We start from the raw sequence: 17348 nt of genomic DNA on the forward strand, positions 1-17348 counted from the left end.
GGTCTCGCAGCGAAACACGACTATAAGCAGGTCAACACACTTTTGCATGCAATAGGTCATGCAAAAGTGTTACGGATAACATTTTAGTTAGCCTGGGGATTGATGAGGGTAAAGCCACATATGTTGAGGTCATTGATGCATCAGAGACATATTTCAGTCTCTGCAGGAACACCATCATGGAATGTGAAAAGTTGCATAAACTACCCAGAAACACAGGGAAAACATCAACGCATTTATTAATGATTTGTTCCAATTTGCTTAAGACTGAGGGCACAGTAGTCTGGAAGAGGAGCTTATTTGTGACAGAAGAGATGTTGCGGTAATGGATGATGCATTATCAGATAATTGACAATCCCAGAAGACATGACATTGGCGAAGGTGATTCAATAAAGTAGGCAAGCCAAGATCAGGAGGCAAAACTAATCAATAGAGAGGAGACGGCCTGGGTGCGAATTCGTTGAATTCATCCTACAATGTTATTCCAAAGCATAGCTGTTAAAACAGGACCTTCCAAATGGCGTTATGATAGTTGAGAGAAGCTTGGGCTCCTCTTCTAGTTGTTAAATTACTAAAAAATAGTTTTTTTTTAAAAAAGGGAAGATGGAGATAAGGAGATGCATGTGGCATGAAAAACAATTAATGACAGCAGCTCAGGTGAACATTGGTATGGAAGAGAAAGGCACGGGTACAGGAATTGTCCTGTCAAAGATGGACAATGCCATTGGTGCTAAAAAGATGGGGTGTTTTTGGGAGGTAGGAAAATAGGCAGAACGTTCAGAAAAAGTTTTAAAAGGAAATAGAGTCCATGAAGTTAACGATTCACAAGACATTGGGATACCTTTCATAGGAGAGATTTAAAAAGTAAGTGGAAGCTATTGGAGTACAGAGATCCTGGTAGAAGGTCACAGGACATGGTTTAGATTAGATACAGGAGCAGAAGTTTCAGTTCTTTAAGACATTGAATCATTGGCTAAACAAGAGTTCTCCAACCATCCTACAAAAAACTACACTGATCAAGAGGGACAGAGCTGAAGGTTCTGAGATATTTAACAGCTACTTTAAAGCATAGAGAGAAAGTAATTCCTGAAGTACTGTATGTACATAATTCAAGATCAGAGTTGTTCACTTAGCAGAAAGGCATGCATGGAATTGATCCTGATTTGCAGAATGGAAGAAATAAAGAGGAGACTTTGGAGCAAAATTTCCAAAGTTGTTTATAGGATTGGAAACGTTTAAAAACAGCATATTTTATAACATTAAGCCCAGAAGCAAATGTACACCCAGTATGGTTCTGCCTTCCTTCCAAAGTAATGTAAGAGATTGATTCAATGATAAGATTTGATTTGATTTGATTTATTATTGTCGCATATATTAACATACAGTGAAAAGTATTGTTTCTTGCGCGCTATACAGACAAAACATACCGTTCATAGAGAAGGAAACGAGAGAGTGCAGAATGTAGTGTTAGTCATAGCTAGGGTGTGGAGAAAGATCAACTTAATGCAAGGTAAGTCCATTCAAAAGCCTGACAGCAGCAGGAAAGAAGCTGTTCTTGTGTCGGTTGGTACGTGGCTTCAGACTTTTGTGTCTTTTTCCCAAAGGAAGAAGGTGAAAGAGAGAATGTCCGGGGTGCGTGGGGGCCTTAATTATGCTGGCTGCTTTTCCGAGGCAGCGGGAAGTGTAGACAGAGTCAATGGCTGGGAGGCTGGTTTGCGTGATGGATTGGACTACATTCACGACGTTTTGTAGTTCCTTGCGGTCTTGGGCAGAGCAGGAGCCATACCAAGCTTTGATACAACCAGAAAGAATGCTTTCTATGGTGCATCTGTAAACGTTGGTGAGAGTCGTAGCTGACATGCCAAATTTCCTTAGTCTTCTGAAAAAATATAGGCGTTGGTGGGCTTTCTTAACTATAGTGTTGGCATGGGGAGACCAGGACAGGTTGTTGGTGATCTGGACACCTAAAAACATGAAGCTCTCGACCCTTTCTACTTCGTCAACATCTTGATAAGACAAGAAATCATTTCACCCGTAAAAGCACCAACAAGTTGGTGCTCAGTGATGGCATTGATTCTGAAGTCAAATGGTTCCATAAGAATTTGCACAACAGCATAAAATTTTGAAAAGAGAAATACATCCAACAATATCAGTCGATGAGAATGTAACAAAATTGGGAAAGAGCTCAATAGTCTCTAAATTAGACTATAACAACAGATTCTGGCAAATAGCCACTAGAAGAGGAGCCCAAGCTTCTCTCAACTATCATAACACCATTTGGAAAATCCTGTTTTTACAGTTATGCTTTGGAATAACATCAGCATGTAACGTGCTAATATCTACAATGACATCAACCACTCCTTGATTTTTTTCAAATGATTCATGCTGTACTGTTTCCCAACTCCATTCATTGTCTAGTAACAACTCATGTCGTAGATCATTGAGCTAAGTTTTCTTTAAAGAGATTTTACCATTTGATTCACCATGTTCATGAACCTTTGTAATTCGGTGATGTTCCTTGGAGCTAGAAATTCTTTTATGACTCTGGTCTTCAGTGGATCAACCTTTACTCCTGATACACTTACTATGTGACTAGGAAACTTGATTGCTGGCTGTGAAAATTCTCAATTACAGTTGAGTGTCAATACTGCCTCTTGTAGTCCTCTCAGCACTTCATTCACTGTCAAGTCGTGCTCAGCTTGAGTGGACCCATGTGGCAAACAATTATGTTTTAGCACTCTAAAAGATTTGATATTATTGTTTGAAAGTTCTCTGATCTAGAGTAGTTGATGCATCCTCTACAAAATTGGGCACAATACTTTATCAGGTACAAAGCAATCGAAAAGGAAGCAATAGCAACAACGTGGGCACATGAGAAATTTGCTGAATTAGGTCTTCCCATTATGCGAAAACAGATCATAGACATTTAGTCACATTATTGAATTCTGAAGACCTTACCGTGATGCCATCAAGGATTCAAAGGTTTAAATTAAGATTGATGAAGTTTGACACTCTTAAGCTATATATTCAGTGGAAACAGCAGAGCACAACAATTAATTATCACACTTACACATTGAAAAAGAGAATCCAGAAAAATGTGATATTAAATTTGTGGGAAGAAGTTGAGGAGCATGGTTTAATAACAGATTTCACTCAAAGGGGCTCAAAGGTCAGAAGAACAATATAAGCATATCAGAAAATTTTGATTGGAGGGTGGCCAACATGTATTCCACATAGTCCTAACTTAAGACCATATTTCGAACAGTGAGCATACCTGACAATGATCAATGATTTTCTGGTATACAATGATAGATTAGTAATCCCAAGGACTTGAAGGCAGGCTGGGCTTCTATCCACTGGCATTTAGAAGAGTAAGAGGTGACTTGATTTGAAATGTAGAAGATCTTGTTTAATGGTCATTGTTTAAAAATAAGGATCACTCATTTAAGACCGAGATGAGGAACATTTCTTTTCTCTGAGGGTTGTGAGCCTTTTGAACTTTTTCTCAAAAGGTGATGCAATAAGAGTTGAATATTTTTAAGGCAATGGTAGATAGATTCTTGATAAGCAAGGGGATGAAAGGTTATTAATGGTAGGTGGGAATGTGAAGTTGAAGGTACAAATAGATCAACCATGGTCTTATTGAATGGTGGAGTGGGTTCAAGGGACTGAGTGACCTCCTACTCCTAATTCGTATGTTTGAAGGTGACATCAATGGTCATCTTTTCCGAATTGTTGTGTAGGTATTTTTGCTAACTGCTTGGAATTTAAGAGCATAACTTAGGTTTGTAATCTGCATCTACCTTGAAGTAGAGACCAAGATAATCTGCAAACTTTTCACAAGTCCATGTCTCATTAAATTGAAGGATTGCATTCAGTTGACCTTATTCTATACCTCCTGGCCTGCGTAGTTTTTTAGCATGATGGCTGAAGAGAACTTTTCTTCAGCCACAGTTCGGTGTCAGAAAGAACTGGAACTGTTGCACCTGTGTCTAACTTAAAGCATGTCGTGTTTCCCTGTGTCAGGATATCAGCACCCCAGTAGCAGCTGCTTGGTTCCTGGATCTTTCCAAGAAAAGACATATCAAAATCATTGATAGCTTCCATGTCTTGGATATTGTCACCTTTCGAGGGCTTCTCTTTTTGCTTGTTCTGTACAAGATTCTTGCTGCAACATATAGCCTGAAAGTGACACTTCTTTTTGCAAAAATGACATTTGGCCACTTTGAGCTAAATTTCTGCACCTTTTTTTTCCTGCCACACTGATTACAGCTAGCTAGGACAATTGATGGATGCTGTTCTTGCTTCCCCTGCTTTTGTACGGCCAGCCTTTTGTTAAATTTAACTCCACACTCTGCAGAGTCAGTCATTTTTGGGATATGGTTCTCCCTCGCCGTACATCACTCATCGATTTTGCTTTTTGACTGCAGCTTTCTCCTTGGTTAAACTGTCTTTGTTAAGGTTAAATCCTCTCTTGACTGCACATGGTCAGATCGTGCTTCATCCGAAACTACAACAACAATTCTGACCTGATTAGTTCATCTTTTAAGCTGCAATATTCATAGCTCTCTGCAAGTCTAAAGAGATCATTGATAAATTTATCAAAACTTTGTCCTTATCGTTGGGTATGCTTGTCAGATTTAACGCGCTCGACAATTATATTCTTCCTCAGATGGAAGTAAGATTCAAATGCTTTAAAATGCTTTCATAGTATGTAGCTTTTACTTCATCTAAAAGATTTGATATTATTGTTTGAAAGTTTTCTGATCTAGAATAGTTGATGCATCCTCTACAAAATTGGGCACAATACTTTATCAGGTACAAAGCAATCGAAAAGGAAGCAATAGCGGCAACGTGGGCACATGAGAAATTTGCTGAATTAGGTCTTCCCATCATGCGAAAATAGACCATAGACATTTAGTCACATTATTGAATTCTGAAGACCTTACCGTGATGCCATCAAGGATTCAAAGGTTTAAATTAAGATTGATGAAGTTTGACACTCTTAAGCTATATATTCAGCGGAAACAGCAGAGCACAACAATTAATTATCACGCTTACACATTGAAAAAGAGAATCCAGAAAAATGTGATATTAAATTTGTGGGAAGAAGTTGAGGAGCATGGTTTAATAACAGATTTCACTCAAAGGGGCTCAAAGGTCAGAAGAACAATATAAGCATATCAGGAAATTTTGATTGGAGTGTGGCCAACATATATTCCACATAGTGTGTCAGCCACCCATCATATATAGTAGCATACTGACCTGCTCACTACTTGGCTTTGCAGCAAAGCCTGATGTGGTGTAATATCTGGCAAATCTATGGCGCCACTTTAGACGTGCTTCTGCTTGGTTGTTTTAAAGTTTATTTATTGGTATCACAAATAGGCTTACATTATTACTGCAATGAAGTTGCTGCGAAAATCCCCTCGTCGCCACACTCTGGCGTCTGCTCGGGTACGCTGAGGGAGAATTTAGCATGGCCAATGCACATCTTTTGGACTATGGGAGGAAACCAGAGCATTGGTGAAAACCCATGCAGATATGGGGAGAATGTGCAGACTCGGGACAGACAGCAACCCAAGCTGGGAATTGAACTCAGGGCCCTGAAGCTGTGAGGCAGCAGTGCTAACCACTATGCCACCATGCCACCCATAATGAGACCTGCTCAAAGCTTTCCAGTAATGATAGAGATTTTTCCTTGTTCTTTCTTGTCCTTTCACTCACTGTCATCATACAATAGTCTTGGCTTCTTGTGCTAACACAGAATATTTACGGAGTCTGCTGAGGTAAGGAGAACCTTAACTTTATTGGAACACGTCTCGCTGTAAGTTTCCTTGTCATGAGGTCTACAAGAGAGAGCAAGATCGTATGATATTACATCACTTCCTGTGCTGATGTACACTGTTTCATTAGCATGTTATACAGTTAGAACTACAGACACATTCCACCACTTTGCTGATTTGAGAGTCGACTGGGAGGGTAAGTGCCCTTTTTGGACAGCACATACTTGGGCAATTTTCCATGTTGTCAGGTATGTGTCAGTGTTGTGACTGTGTACTGGAACAGCTTGACTAAGAGGTGGTGAGTTCTGGAGCCCAAGTCTTCAGTACTGCAACTGGGTTGTTGTCAGGGCTCATAATGGTTTGTTGTATCCAGAGGCATTCACTGTTAATGCAATATGAGTTGAATTCTCAGAAGACTGGTGTCTACGATTGTGCGGACCTCAGGTAGAGGTTAATGTGGATCATCATTTGGCACTTCTGGCTAAAGATGTTTGCAAATGCTACAGCTTTGTCTTCTACCATTGCTATCATGGACAGACACATGTGCAACAGGTAGATTGGTGAGGACATCGTCAAATAGGATTCTTTCTCTTGTTGCTTCTCTCGCCACCTGCCAAAGAGTATTCTGTGTCCTTGCTATCCTCACTGTTTCTTTCAACTCTTGTTCAACATGGAGTACTAGTTCAGTAGCTGATGGGAAAGGGTACAATAAATGGTAATCAGCATGAGGCTTCCTTGTCCATTTTGATTGGTGGAATGAGACACATGGGGTCTGGAGTCAGTGGTGGGAATGCCCATGCTCACTGGCTCCTGACTGAATACCACAGTGTTGCCACCTCCAGTTCAGTCTGTTCTGCTGGTGGGACAGGAAATAACCAGGAATAGTGATCGAGGAGTCAGGGGCATTGCGCGTAAGGAATGATTTGGTGGGTATGACTATGTTAGGCTGTTGCTTGACTATCCTGGGGACCACTCTCCCAGTTTGGGTGCAAGTCTTCTGATGAGGAGAATTATGCATGGTTAACTGGGTAGATTATACCTTGGTCATTTCTGCATCCGAGGTAGATGCTGGTGGTCCGTTTTGTTTTATTATTCTTTGATTTCTCTTGTAGCAGTTTGATACAACTTAGTAGTTTGCTAGGCCACTTCAGAGGTCCGTTCAAAGTCAACCACATTGTTGTGGATCTAAGTCCCATTTAGGCCAGGCTAGGTAAAGATGGCAGATTTCCTCCCAGAAGAACATTAGTGAGCCAGCTAGGATTTTAGAACAATCTGGTCATTTCATGAGACAGGCATTTTATTCCAGGTTTGTTAATTTAAATTACCCCAGCTGCCATGGTGGTATTGAACTTGTATCTCTGCAGTATTAGCCAGCCTCCGGATTAATAGTCCAATAACATCACTATACTACTGTCACTCATGTAACATGGCTTAAGTGCAGCTGTGATTTCCAGATAGCACTGGTGTACAGCCCCATTGTGCATCAGTATTTCAACTTAAACAACATATTGCCAGTTAGTATGATTGACTCAAAGTTACATTTATGCCAGTCATGACTCAGTCGCATTACCATCTGAGTTGGAGAGTTGTGGATTCAAGCCTCAGTCTGATACCTAAGTACAAAAATCAAAGCTGACACTTCTGGCAGTACGAAAGAAGTGCTGCACTGTCGGAGGTGCCATCTTTCTGTCCAACTGAAACCCAGGTGGGCATAAAATCCTGTGGTATTACTTCAAGGAAGAGCAGGGGAACCATTCCTGGTGTCCTGCCAATATTTATCCCTCAATCAACATCATATAGGGAGAAAAGGCAGACCTCCTGTTCATTATCACGTTGCTATTTGTGGGAGCTTGCTGTGTGCAAATTAGCTGCGTGCAAATTAGCTGCTGGATTGTTGACATTACAGCAGCGACTACACTTCAAGAGTACTTCATTGTAAAACATTCTGGCACATCTGTGGTCATGAACGGTGCTATGTAAGCACAAGTCTTTGACCATTTGTGAATTCTAGTCAAGAATCCAAATTGTAAATTCATTGGTATAATTGAATGATTACTGAAAGGTAAAGTTCAGTGAACAATTCATGCTGATTGCTCTGCATCTTATCAATTTCATATGAAATGTCTCGAATTATTTTTGTGTTTTGTTCATCTCCTCTGTGAATCAGAAATTTTACTACATAGTAAAGAATAGTTACAAGTAGTGTTTGTTAGTACTCCGAGTAGAAAGATAGTAAGTTTAAAAACAATTTATACGATTATTTTTCCATTTGGCCTGGGACTCCAGCATCCATAACTTTGGCTGGAATTTCCTATATCCTAGGCTTGACTGGTTCCTTAAGCCCTGATATACCGAAACACTAATATAATAATGAAACCTCACAGATGCTGGGAGTTGTTTTATTATAGCAATAAACTTGAGCTAGCAAAATAGAACATTATTTTGAAGGAAAAAAACAATTTTGCTTCTCTGATTATACTAATCCTCTTGGATTTTTGTGTTTATTTTATTTGCTCATGGAATGTGAGCACCACTGCCAAAGTCAACATTTATTGCCCATCCCTAATTGTCCATGAGAAGGTGCTGGTGAGCTGCCGCCTTGTACTGCTATCAGCCATGTGGTGTAGGAGATGTACAGTGCTGTATTTTGACCCAGTGACAGTGAAGGAATGGCAATATAATTCCAAGTCAGGGCTGTGGGTGGCTTAGAGACAAACTTGCAGGTTGTGGGATTGCTAGGTGTCTGCTGCCCTTGTTCTTCTAAGGTAGTATTTGGATGGTGCTATTGAAGAAGGAAGGCTTAGTGAGTTGCCACAATTAAAGTTTACTGCAATTTAAGGTTGCTCCTGTTTATTCTAGACATTTTGTATCTTCAAAATAAACAAACAACAAAAACAAAGAACAGTACAGCACAGGAAACAGGCCCTTCGGCCCTCCAAGCCTGTGCCGCTCCTTGGTCCAACTAGACCAATCGTTTGTATCCCTCCATTCCCAGGCTGCTCATGTGACTATCCAGGTAAGTCTTAAACGATGTCAGCATGCCTGCCTCCACCACCCTACTTGGCAGCGCATTCCAGGCCCCCACCACCCACTGTGTAAAAAACATCCCTCTAATATCTGAGTTATACTTCGCCCCTCTCACCTTGAGCCCGTGACCCCTCGTGAACGTCACTTCTGGTCTGGGAAAAAACTTCCCACCGTTCACCCTATCTATCCCCTTCATAATCTTGTGCACCTCAATTAGATCTCCCCTCATTCTCCGTCTTTCCAGGGAGAACAACCCCAGTTTACCCAATCTCTCCTCATAGCTAAGACCCTCCATACCAGGCAACACCCTGGTAAACCTTCTCTGCACTCTCTCTAACGCCTCCATGTCCTTCTGGTAGTGCGGCGACCAGAACTGGACACAGTACTCCAAATGTGGCCTAACCAGCGTTCTATACAGCTGCATCATCAGACTCCAGCTTTTATACTCTATACCCCGTCCTATAAAGGCAAGCATACCATATGCCTTCTTCACCACCTTCTCCACCTGTGTTGCCACCTTCAAGGATTTGTGGACTTGCACACCTAGGTCCCTCTGTGTTTCTATACTCCTGATGACTCTGCATTTTTTGTATAACTCCTCCCTACATTATTTCTTCCAAAATGCATCACTTCGCATTTATCCGGATTAAACTCCATCTGTCACCTCTCCGCCCAACTTTCCAGCCTATCTATATCCTGCTGTATTGCCCGACAATGCTCTTCGCTATCCGCAATTCCAGCCATCTTCGTGTCATCCGCAAACTTGCTGATTACACCAGTTACACCTTCTTCCAAATCATTTATATATATCACAAATAGCAGAGGTCCCAGTACAGAGCCCTGCGGAACACCACTGGTCACAGACCTCCAGCCGGAAAAAGACCCTTCGACCACTACCCTCTGTCTCCTATGGCCAAGATGTGGAGATGCCGGCGTTGGACTGGGGTAAACACAGTAAGAAGTTTAACAACACCAGGTTAAAGTCCAACAGGTTTATTTGGTAGCAAAAGCCACACAAGCTTTCGAGGCTCTAAGCCCCTTCTTCAGGTGAGTGGGAATTCTGTTCACAAACAGAACTTATAAAGACACAGACTCAATTTACATGAATAATGTTTTGTTTCTTAAAGACTGGATTAGTTGTAAGTATTCGCATTCCAACCATTATTCATGTAAATTGAGTCTGTGTCTTTATAAGTTCTGTTTGTGAACAGAATTCCCACTCACCTGAAGAAGGGGCTTAGAGCCTCAAAAGCTTGTGTGGCTTTTGCTACCAAATAAACCTGTTGGACTTTAACCTGGTGTTGTTAAACTTCTTCCTATGGCCAAGCCAGTTCTCCACCCATCTAGCCACTTCTCCTTGTATCCCATGAGCCTTAACCTTCTTAACCAACTTGGGGAAACTTTTAGCTGTCTGCTTTCTTCTACTTTCTGACCTCCTCTTTCTAATTATGGGTGTGGCAGAAAGAACCAAAACTGTAGGTTTTCATTGAGAACTGAACTTGGATGCGAGGCATTGCCCAAACCTTCGAAATTGAGCTATTGGTATCATAGGTGTGAGTGGACCTTTTTAAAAATGCTCAAGTGTATCAAGGGAAACTGTTTTGTCGATTTGAGTGTACATCCTAGTGACTTGAAGTCTGATTACACCATTGTGGTGCATTATAAGGGTTAAATTATTTGTTGCTTGGAATGGAAAGTAGTATTTAACATTGCTAATCGAAAGCAATTATTCTATTGAAATCAAAATACGTGCATATTATATTTCCACAAAGTGTTCCAAATTCAGAATGGCACAAAGTATGCTTTGTAAAGTGAACTAGGCAGGACAGCAGCTCATCGTTAATATTAAGAAGTTCAGTGATACATAGTACGATGAGCGAACCACAGCTTTTTTCATAATGTTAAAGTGCAAAGTTTGCTTGGTTATACCACTTGAAAGCCAATCCCAAAAACATACCTGAGTAAAGCCAATGGGTGGAGTGTAGATACACAAATGAATAGAGCCCTCTTTTGGATGATAACCTTTTTGCTGTTCAGTATCAAAATTACTTCTCATAATTTCCAATACGAAACTCTAAGTAACAATTCATCTATTAGCAGGTGAAGTTTTGATATAAGCTTTCTTATTTTGGATAATTGTGCAGTTCTATTTGGAAACCCATCTCCTACCACATGGTATTTAGAGCTCGAATGAAGACAAATCTATTTGAGTTCTAAAGATTGTCTAATGGCATTGGGAACATTACACGTGCTGAATGACTTAATAATCTGTGTTGTAGTAGTAGTATTTAGCATTGGTTAGTTCATGAATGTAGATCCAAACCTGATTTAATTAGCAATGGAACAGTTTCAATTAAGCTGTTTTTAATTGTGGTAACTATTCCTGATGCTTGCTCTTGGATCAATTTTAGCTGAAAGACTTTGAATAGTCAGCCAAAGTGCACCTCCTGGAGTATTTATCTCTGTCATTCTATGGATTTTTATTATGTCATCTTGCACAAAATGGATATTAATCACCTAAAGCGTTTGATAAGGTTCCCCATGGTAAGCTTTTGCAGAAAATACGGACACATGGGATTGAGGGTGATTTAGTGGTTTGGATCAGGAATTGGCTAGCTGAAAGAAGACAGAGGGTGGTGGTTGATGGGAAATATTCATCCTGGAGTTCAGTTACTAGTGGTGTACCACAAGGATCTGTTTTGGGGCCACTGCTGTTTGTCATTTTTATTAATGGCCTGGATGAGGGCGTAGAAGGATGGATTAGTAAATTTGCGGATGACACTAAAGTCGGTGGAGTTGTAGACAGTGCGGAAGGAAGTGGCAGGTTACAGAGGGACATAGGTAAGCTGCAGAGCTGGGCTGAAAGGCGGCAAATGGAGTTTAATGCGGAAAAGTGTGAAGTGATTCACTTTGGAAGGAGTAACAGGAATACAGAGTACTGGGCTAATGGTAAGATACTTGGTAGTGTGGATGAACAGCGGGATCTGGGTGTCCATGTGCATAGATCCCTGAAAGTTGGCACCCAGGTTGATAGGGTTGTTAAGAAGGCGTACGGTGTGTTAGCTTTTATTGGTAGAGGGATTGAGTTTCAGAGCCAGGAGGTCATGCTGCAACTGTACAAAACTCTGGTGCGGCCGCATTTGGAGTATTGCGTACAGTTCTGGTCGCTGCATTATAGGAAGGATGTGGAAGTGTTGGAAAGGGTGCAGAGGAGATTTACCAGGATGTTGCCTGGTATTGTGGGAAAATCGTATGAGGAAAGGCTGAGGGGCTTGAGGTTGTTTTCGTTAGAGAGAAGAAGGTTAAGAGGTGACTTAATAGAGGCTTACAAGATGATCAGAGGATTAGATAGGGTGGATACTGAGAGCCTTTTTCCTCGGATGGTGATGGCTAACAAGAGGGGACATAGCTTTAAATTGAGGGGTGAGACATATAGGACTGATGTTAGAGGTAGGTTCTTTACTCAGAGTAGTAAGGGCGTGGAATGCCCCGCCTGCAGCAGTAGTGGACTCGTCAACATTAAGACCATTCAAATGGTTATTGGATAAACATATGGATGATATTGGAATAGTGTAGGTTAGAGGGGCTTTAGAATGGTTTCACTGGTCGGCGCAACATCGAGGGCCGAAGGGCCTGTACTGCGCTGTTATGTTCTATGTACTCAGCTGCAAAATTACAACTTTTTGCAGACCCCTCTAAATGTGATTTAGTCTTTGTCTACTGTTGTGCTATATCTGGTGACTCCTGCGTGGTGTTAATAGTGGCTGTGGGGGTAGGGTGGGGAAGGGAGTTGAAATTATTTTAACTTCTAGAAGACATTGAATAGTATATACATTGGTATAGAAATGTGCATGACTGACAGAGCTGAACTTCAGTCACTTATATTTGGGAAGGTGAATTTGATACTATGGCAACAGATTATATTGTTAGATGATTTTGTTCAAGTACAAAATCTTGCAAAAGTCTGCGTGGAGAAACCGACATTTGTATTCGGATAATTGCAGTAGCCTGCACAAACATTATTTCGCAGTCACTCTGTAACCTTACTTCATTTTTCCTTTCAGGATGAACTTCTCAGCAGAAAGAAGAGAGAGAAAAAGAAAAAAACAAGTGGTAAGACTATGGATGAAGGAAAAGTTGGTGTTCCTGAGAAAAATGAAAGGTAACACTGCAAACTACTTGATAATGTTTGGTTGTGAGATATGCACATTAAGTAATAGCAAAGCCTTAAAAGCAGAATATTGGACCCTGCTTGCACAAATTTTCTCTTTCTCTGTCCAAGAGCAACAAATCCAGTCTTTCTTTAATGGCTGTTATTCCATTTATTTTAATGATTATCATTGGCAAAAGTTTCATCACCTGGAAAATCCAGCCAATACTTCACTACATCCTGCAGGGTAACTTCAATAGTTACACATATATATTATATTTAAGACTGCTACTGATTTTAGCAGAAGAGTGCTTATGTGTTTGTCTAATATTTCTTGTGGCTACTTTGACAGGCAACAAAGGGTTGAAATAGGTTAATGAATGACAGAGTGACATATACAAGTTGCTGGTATGAGTTCTTTAATTTGTTTGGAACAAAATGCAAAACAATTTGCTGTAGAAGTATTGTAATCCCCCCTGCCACTCCTCAGTGCAAGCAAACCTCAGACCCTTGAAATCCATTCAGAATACTGACTTTTTATATTGTGGTATTAATGCAGGAAATATGGACGGAGGCAATATTAGGAGAGATAACCAAACATTTGGATAAAGAGGTGATTTAAGAAGGCTGATAAGATATGTGAGGTAATGCATTTTGGAAGGCCTAATACAGATAGGAAATATACAGTAAATGGCAGAACCCTTAAGAGTATTGATAGGCAGAGGGATCTGGGTGTACAGGTACACAGGTCACTGAAAATGGCAACACGGGTGGTGAAGATAGTCAAGAAGGCATATGGCATACCTGCCTTTATCGGTCGGGGCATCAAGTTTAAAGATTGGCAAGTCATGTTGCAGCTTTAATAGAACCCTAGTTAGGCTGCACTTGGAATATAGTGTTCAATTCTGGCCGCCACACTACTAGAAGGATGTGGAGGCTTTGGAAGGATACAGAAAAGATTTACCAGGATGTTGCCTGGTATGGAGGACATTAGCTATGAGGAGAGGTTGGAGAAACTTGGTTTGTTCTCATTGGAACAACAGAGGTTGAGGGGCGACCTGATAGAAGTCTACAAGATTATGAAGGGCATGGACAGAGTGGATAGTCAGTAGCTTTTTCCCAGGGTGGAAGAGTCAATTACTAGGGGGCACAGGTTTAAGGTGCGAGGGGCAATTTTAAAGGAGATGTATGAGGCAAGTTTTTTTTTACACAAAGGGTGGTGGGTGCCTGGAACTCGCTGCCGGGGGAGGTAGTGGAAGTAGATACGGTAGTGACTTTTAAGGGGCGTCTGGGAATTGAGGGATATAGTCCCCGAAGGGTAAGGGGTTTTAGTTCAGTCGGGCAGCATGGTCAGTGCAGACTTGGAGGGCCGAAGGGACTGTTCCTGTGCTGTAATTTTCTTTGTTCTAAGAGGGGATGGAGGTTGCAATAGATTTAGGAACCAAACTCTAGAGCAGGGCATCTAGGTGGCTAGAAGACACAATTGTCAGTGATGAGGGCACAGAAATGGAAGGAAGGATGCACAGAAGGCCAGTCACAGAAACTGGGGGTGGCATGGTGGCACAGTGGTTAGCACTGCTGCCTCACAGCGCCAGCGGCCCGGGTTTGATTCCCGGCTTGGGTCACTGTCTGTGTGGAGCTTGCACGTTCTCCCCGTGTCTGCATGGGTTTCCTCTGGGTGCTCCAGTTTCCTGCCACAGTCTGAAAGACGTGCTAGTTAGTTGCATTGACCTGAACAGGTGCTGGAGTGTGGCGACTAGGGAAATTTCACAGTAACTTCATTGCAGTGTTAATGTAAGCCTTGCGTGTGACTAATAAACTTTAATAAACTTAAGATTTGGGCAATTTGGCCCCCTATTCGACCATTCATTTAAATCATGGCTGATCTGTGCCTCAACTTAATTTAACAATGTATGCTTCATACCCCTTTCTAGCGTGTCTAATGTTGTGATTTTTTTTATTGCTTTGTGAAGTTTTCAGTAGTAATGTCATTAAAATTGGCAAAAATAATATACAATGGCAGTATTTTCTATTGAGTGTTAAGCTCAATAGATAATTGGGCATAGGTTGCAGGAGATCTTTTAAAAATAAGTTTCAGTTATGTTTTCACTTGAGCTGTGAATTTTCCCACTTTTGTCTTTTTACTTTTTCTATTGTTCACTATTCTTCATAACCTGGGAAGGGTGAAGTGCTGGAACCACATTCTCACCAATTTTGCTTTGCTTTATTGTTCAGCTCTCAGAGAGTGCGAGGTTTGCCTCAACATTTTTTGTTCTTACAGTACTTGTGCTTCCTGGAAAGCCTAGCTGAGGTTGGGATTAACAGGATAGTGTGCGGTTGAATTCTGATCTACCTCTCATTGAAACATTGCCTTCACGTGAATGTACTGTGCCAAAGTTGAGTTATATATATTTTTTATAACAGCAACTGGGCACTGAATCAACACAATTCAGCTCACAATTGCTAATGTAAATGATGCAATTACACAAAAGCAAACAGAGATAAAACCTATTGTTTTGGTAGTTTTCCAAGTGTCTTTGACACTGATTTCTTGGCCCTAGAATTTGTGGTGGTGAAAGTGAAAAATTGGCCAGCTGCACATATGGCAATTAAAGTACTCTTTGGAACCCTTAAAGTCATTGTGGACACTTTGCACAGTGATATGAGTTTTTTTTTAAACAGGTTACTAAATACTGTGTTCACAGTTGCCATATGTATATATTTTTTATTTTTTTAATTAAAAAAGAAAGGTGGCCATTGGCCAGCCACCAGCTATTATTTGCTTGAGAAAGGGAAGAGGATTTTATCATTTAAAAAAAATACCTTGCAACAATTAGGGCACTGCTTAGAAAATCCTAGGCCCATCACAATGATTTTCTAAATATAAGTTCAAGTATTCTATTATTTGCAAACTTTATGCAGAAAGACATTTTGGTCAGAAATCTGGATTGGTTGCTGGGGGCACAAGTGTTTCGATTTTTTTTTCCCTGCCATTCTTCTCCATTTCTGAAAATGCTGGGATTTCATTGACACTCCTCCAAGAAAGTCATAATTAAGGCTAATGCAAGACTTCATCTGAGATAGGTGAGGGTCAGCAGAGTATTTATTCATTGGGGACATTGCGGTATTTCTGGCAGGATAGTGCTCAGTGGAAATGTTTGCTTGCTTTTCCCCTTGCCACTTTCCTTGGTCAATTATAGTGTACATATTGACACATATATGGCAAATACAATGGGTTTATGGCCACAACATATATCAAATATTGCTTTCCCCCCCCTCCCCATCCCCCAAACAAATAATTAAGTAACCTCTCTAGTGATTTTTTTTAATTGCAGGATTTTCATGCCAAACTTGTGCTCAGTTATATGAATTTGGTTGATGGTGGAAGGGCTGCTACATTTGGTGCAGGGTAATGCAAAGATTATGGGCCCTGACAGCATCCCAGTAAGCGTATTGAAGACTGTACTCCAAAACAAGCTGCACATCTAGCCAAGCTGTTCCAATACAGCTCCAACACTGGCATCTACCTGCCAATATGGAAAATTACCCAGATATGTCATGTCCACTCAGAGTAAGACAAATCCAATCCAGTCGATTACTGCCCCATCAGTCTATTCTTGATCATCAGCAAAATGGTGGCGGATGTGAAAAGTCCTCTTGTGTGAGAATTTAGAATTACGGGTCACTGTTTAAAAACAATGGGCACCTGGGGCACGCATTTAAAACCGAGATAAGGGGAAAATCTCTGAGAGTTGTGAGTCTTTGGAACTCTCTTCCCCAAAAGGCAGCGGAAGCAGAGTATAAAGGAAGAGGTAGATAGATTCTTAACAAGCAAAGGGGTGAAAAGAGGGAATGTGCAGTTGAGGTTACAGTCAGGTCCACCATGATCTTATTGAATGGTAGAGCAGACTCGAGGGATCAAGTGGCCCATTCCTGCTCCTAATTCATGTGTTCGTATCTTCATAAAATGGGGGTGTCATCAAGAGTGTTATCAAGGGCACTTGCACAGCAATAACCTGTTTGTTCATGTCAGTTTGGGTTCTGCTAGAGTCACCCAGCTCCTGACCTCGTTAAAGCCTTGGTCAGAAGGGCTGAACTCGAGCTGAGGTAAGCGTGACTGCCTTTAACGCCAAGGCAGTGCTTGACCGAGTTTGGCATCAAGGAACCTTGGCAAAATTGAGGTAATTGGAAATCGGCTGAAAACTGTTCACTGATTGGAGTCACAAAGGAAAATGGGTTGCAGTTCTTGGAGGCCAGTCATTTCACTCCCAGGACATCAGCGCCAGGAGTTCCTTAATGTATTGTCCTAGGCCCAATCATCTTCAGCTCCTTCATCAATGACCACCTTTCCGTCATAAGGTCAGAAGTGGGGATAATGCTCAGCACCA

At 41.1% G+C, this 17348-nt stretch overlaps 1 protein-coding gene across 1 annotated transcript in view; it reads left to right on the forward strand.

The window, feature by feature from the left end:
- The window catches only part of dnajc1 (DnaJ (Hsp40) homolog, subfamily C, member 1), a 221331-nt gene that overhangs the window by 100842 nt on the left and 103141 nt on the right, over positions 1-17348 (forward strand). Inside the window, exon 5 of the mRNA XM_078234513.1 lies at positions 12875-12972. Coding sequence (XP_078090639.1) covers positions 12875-12972 — 98 coding nt within the window. The remainder of the gene's footprint in view (positions 1-12874; positions 12973-17348) is intronic.

This window comes from Mustelus asterias, chromosome 2 (genome assembly GCF_964213995.1).
Source record: "Mustelus asterias chromosome 2, sMusAst1.hap1.1, whole genome shotgun sequence".
In the NCBI taxonomy this organism is placed as follows: Eukaryota; Metazoa; Chordata; class Chondrichthyes; order Carcharhiniformes; family Triakidae; genus Mustelus; species Mustelus asterias.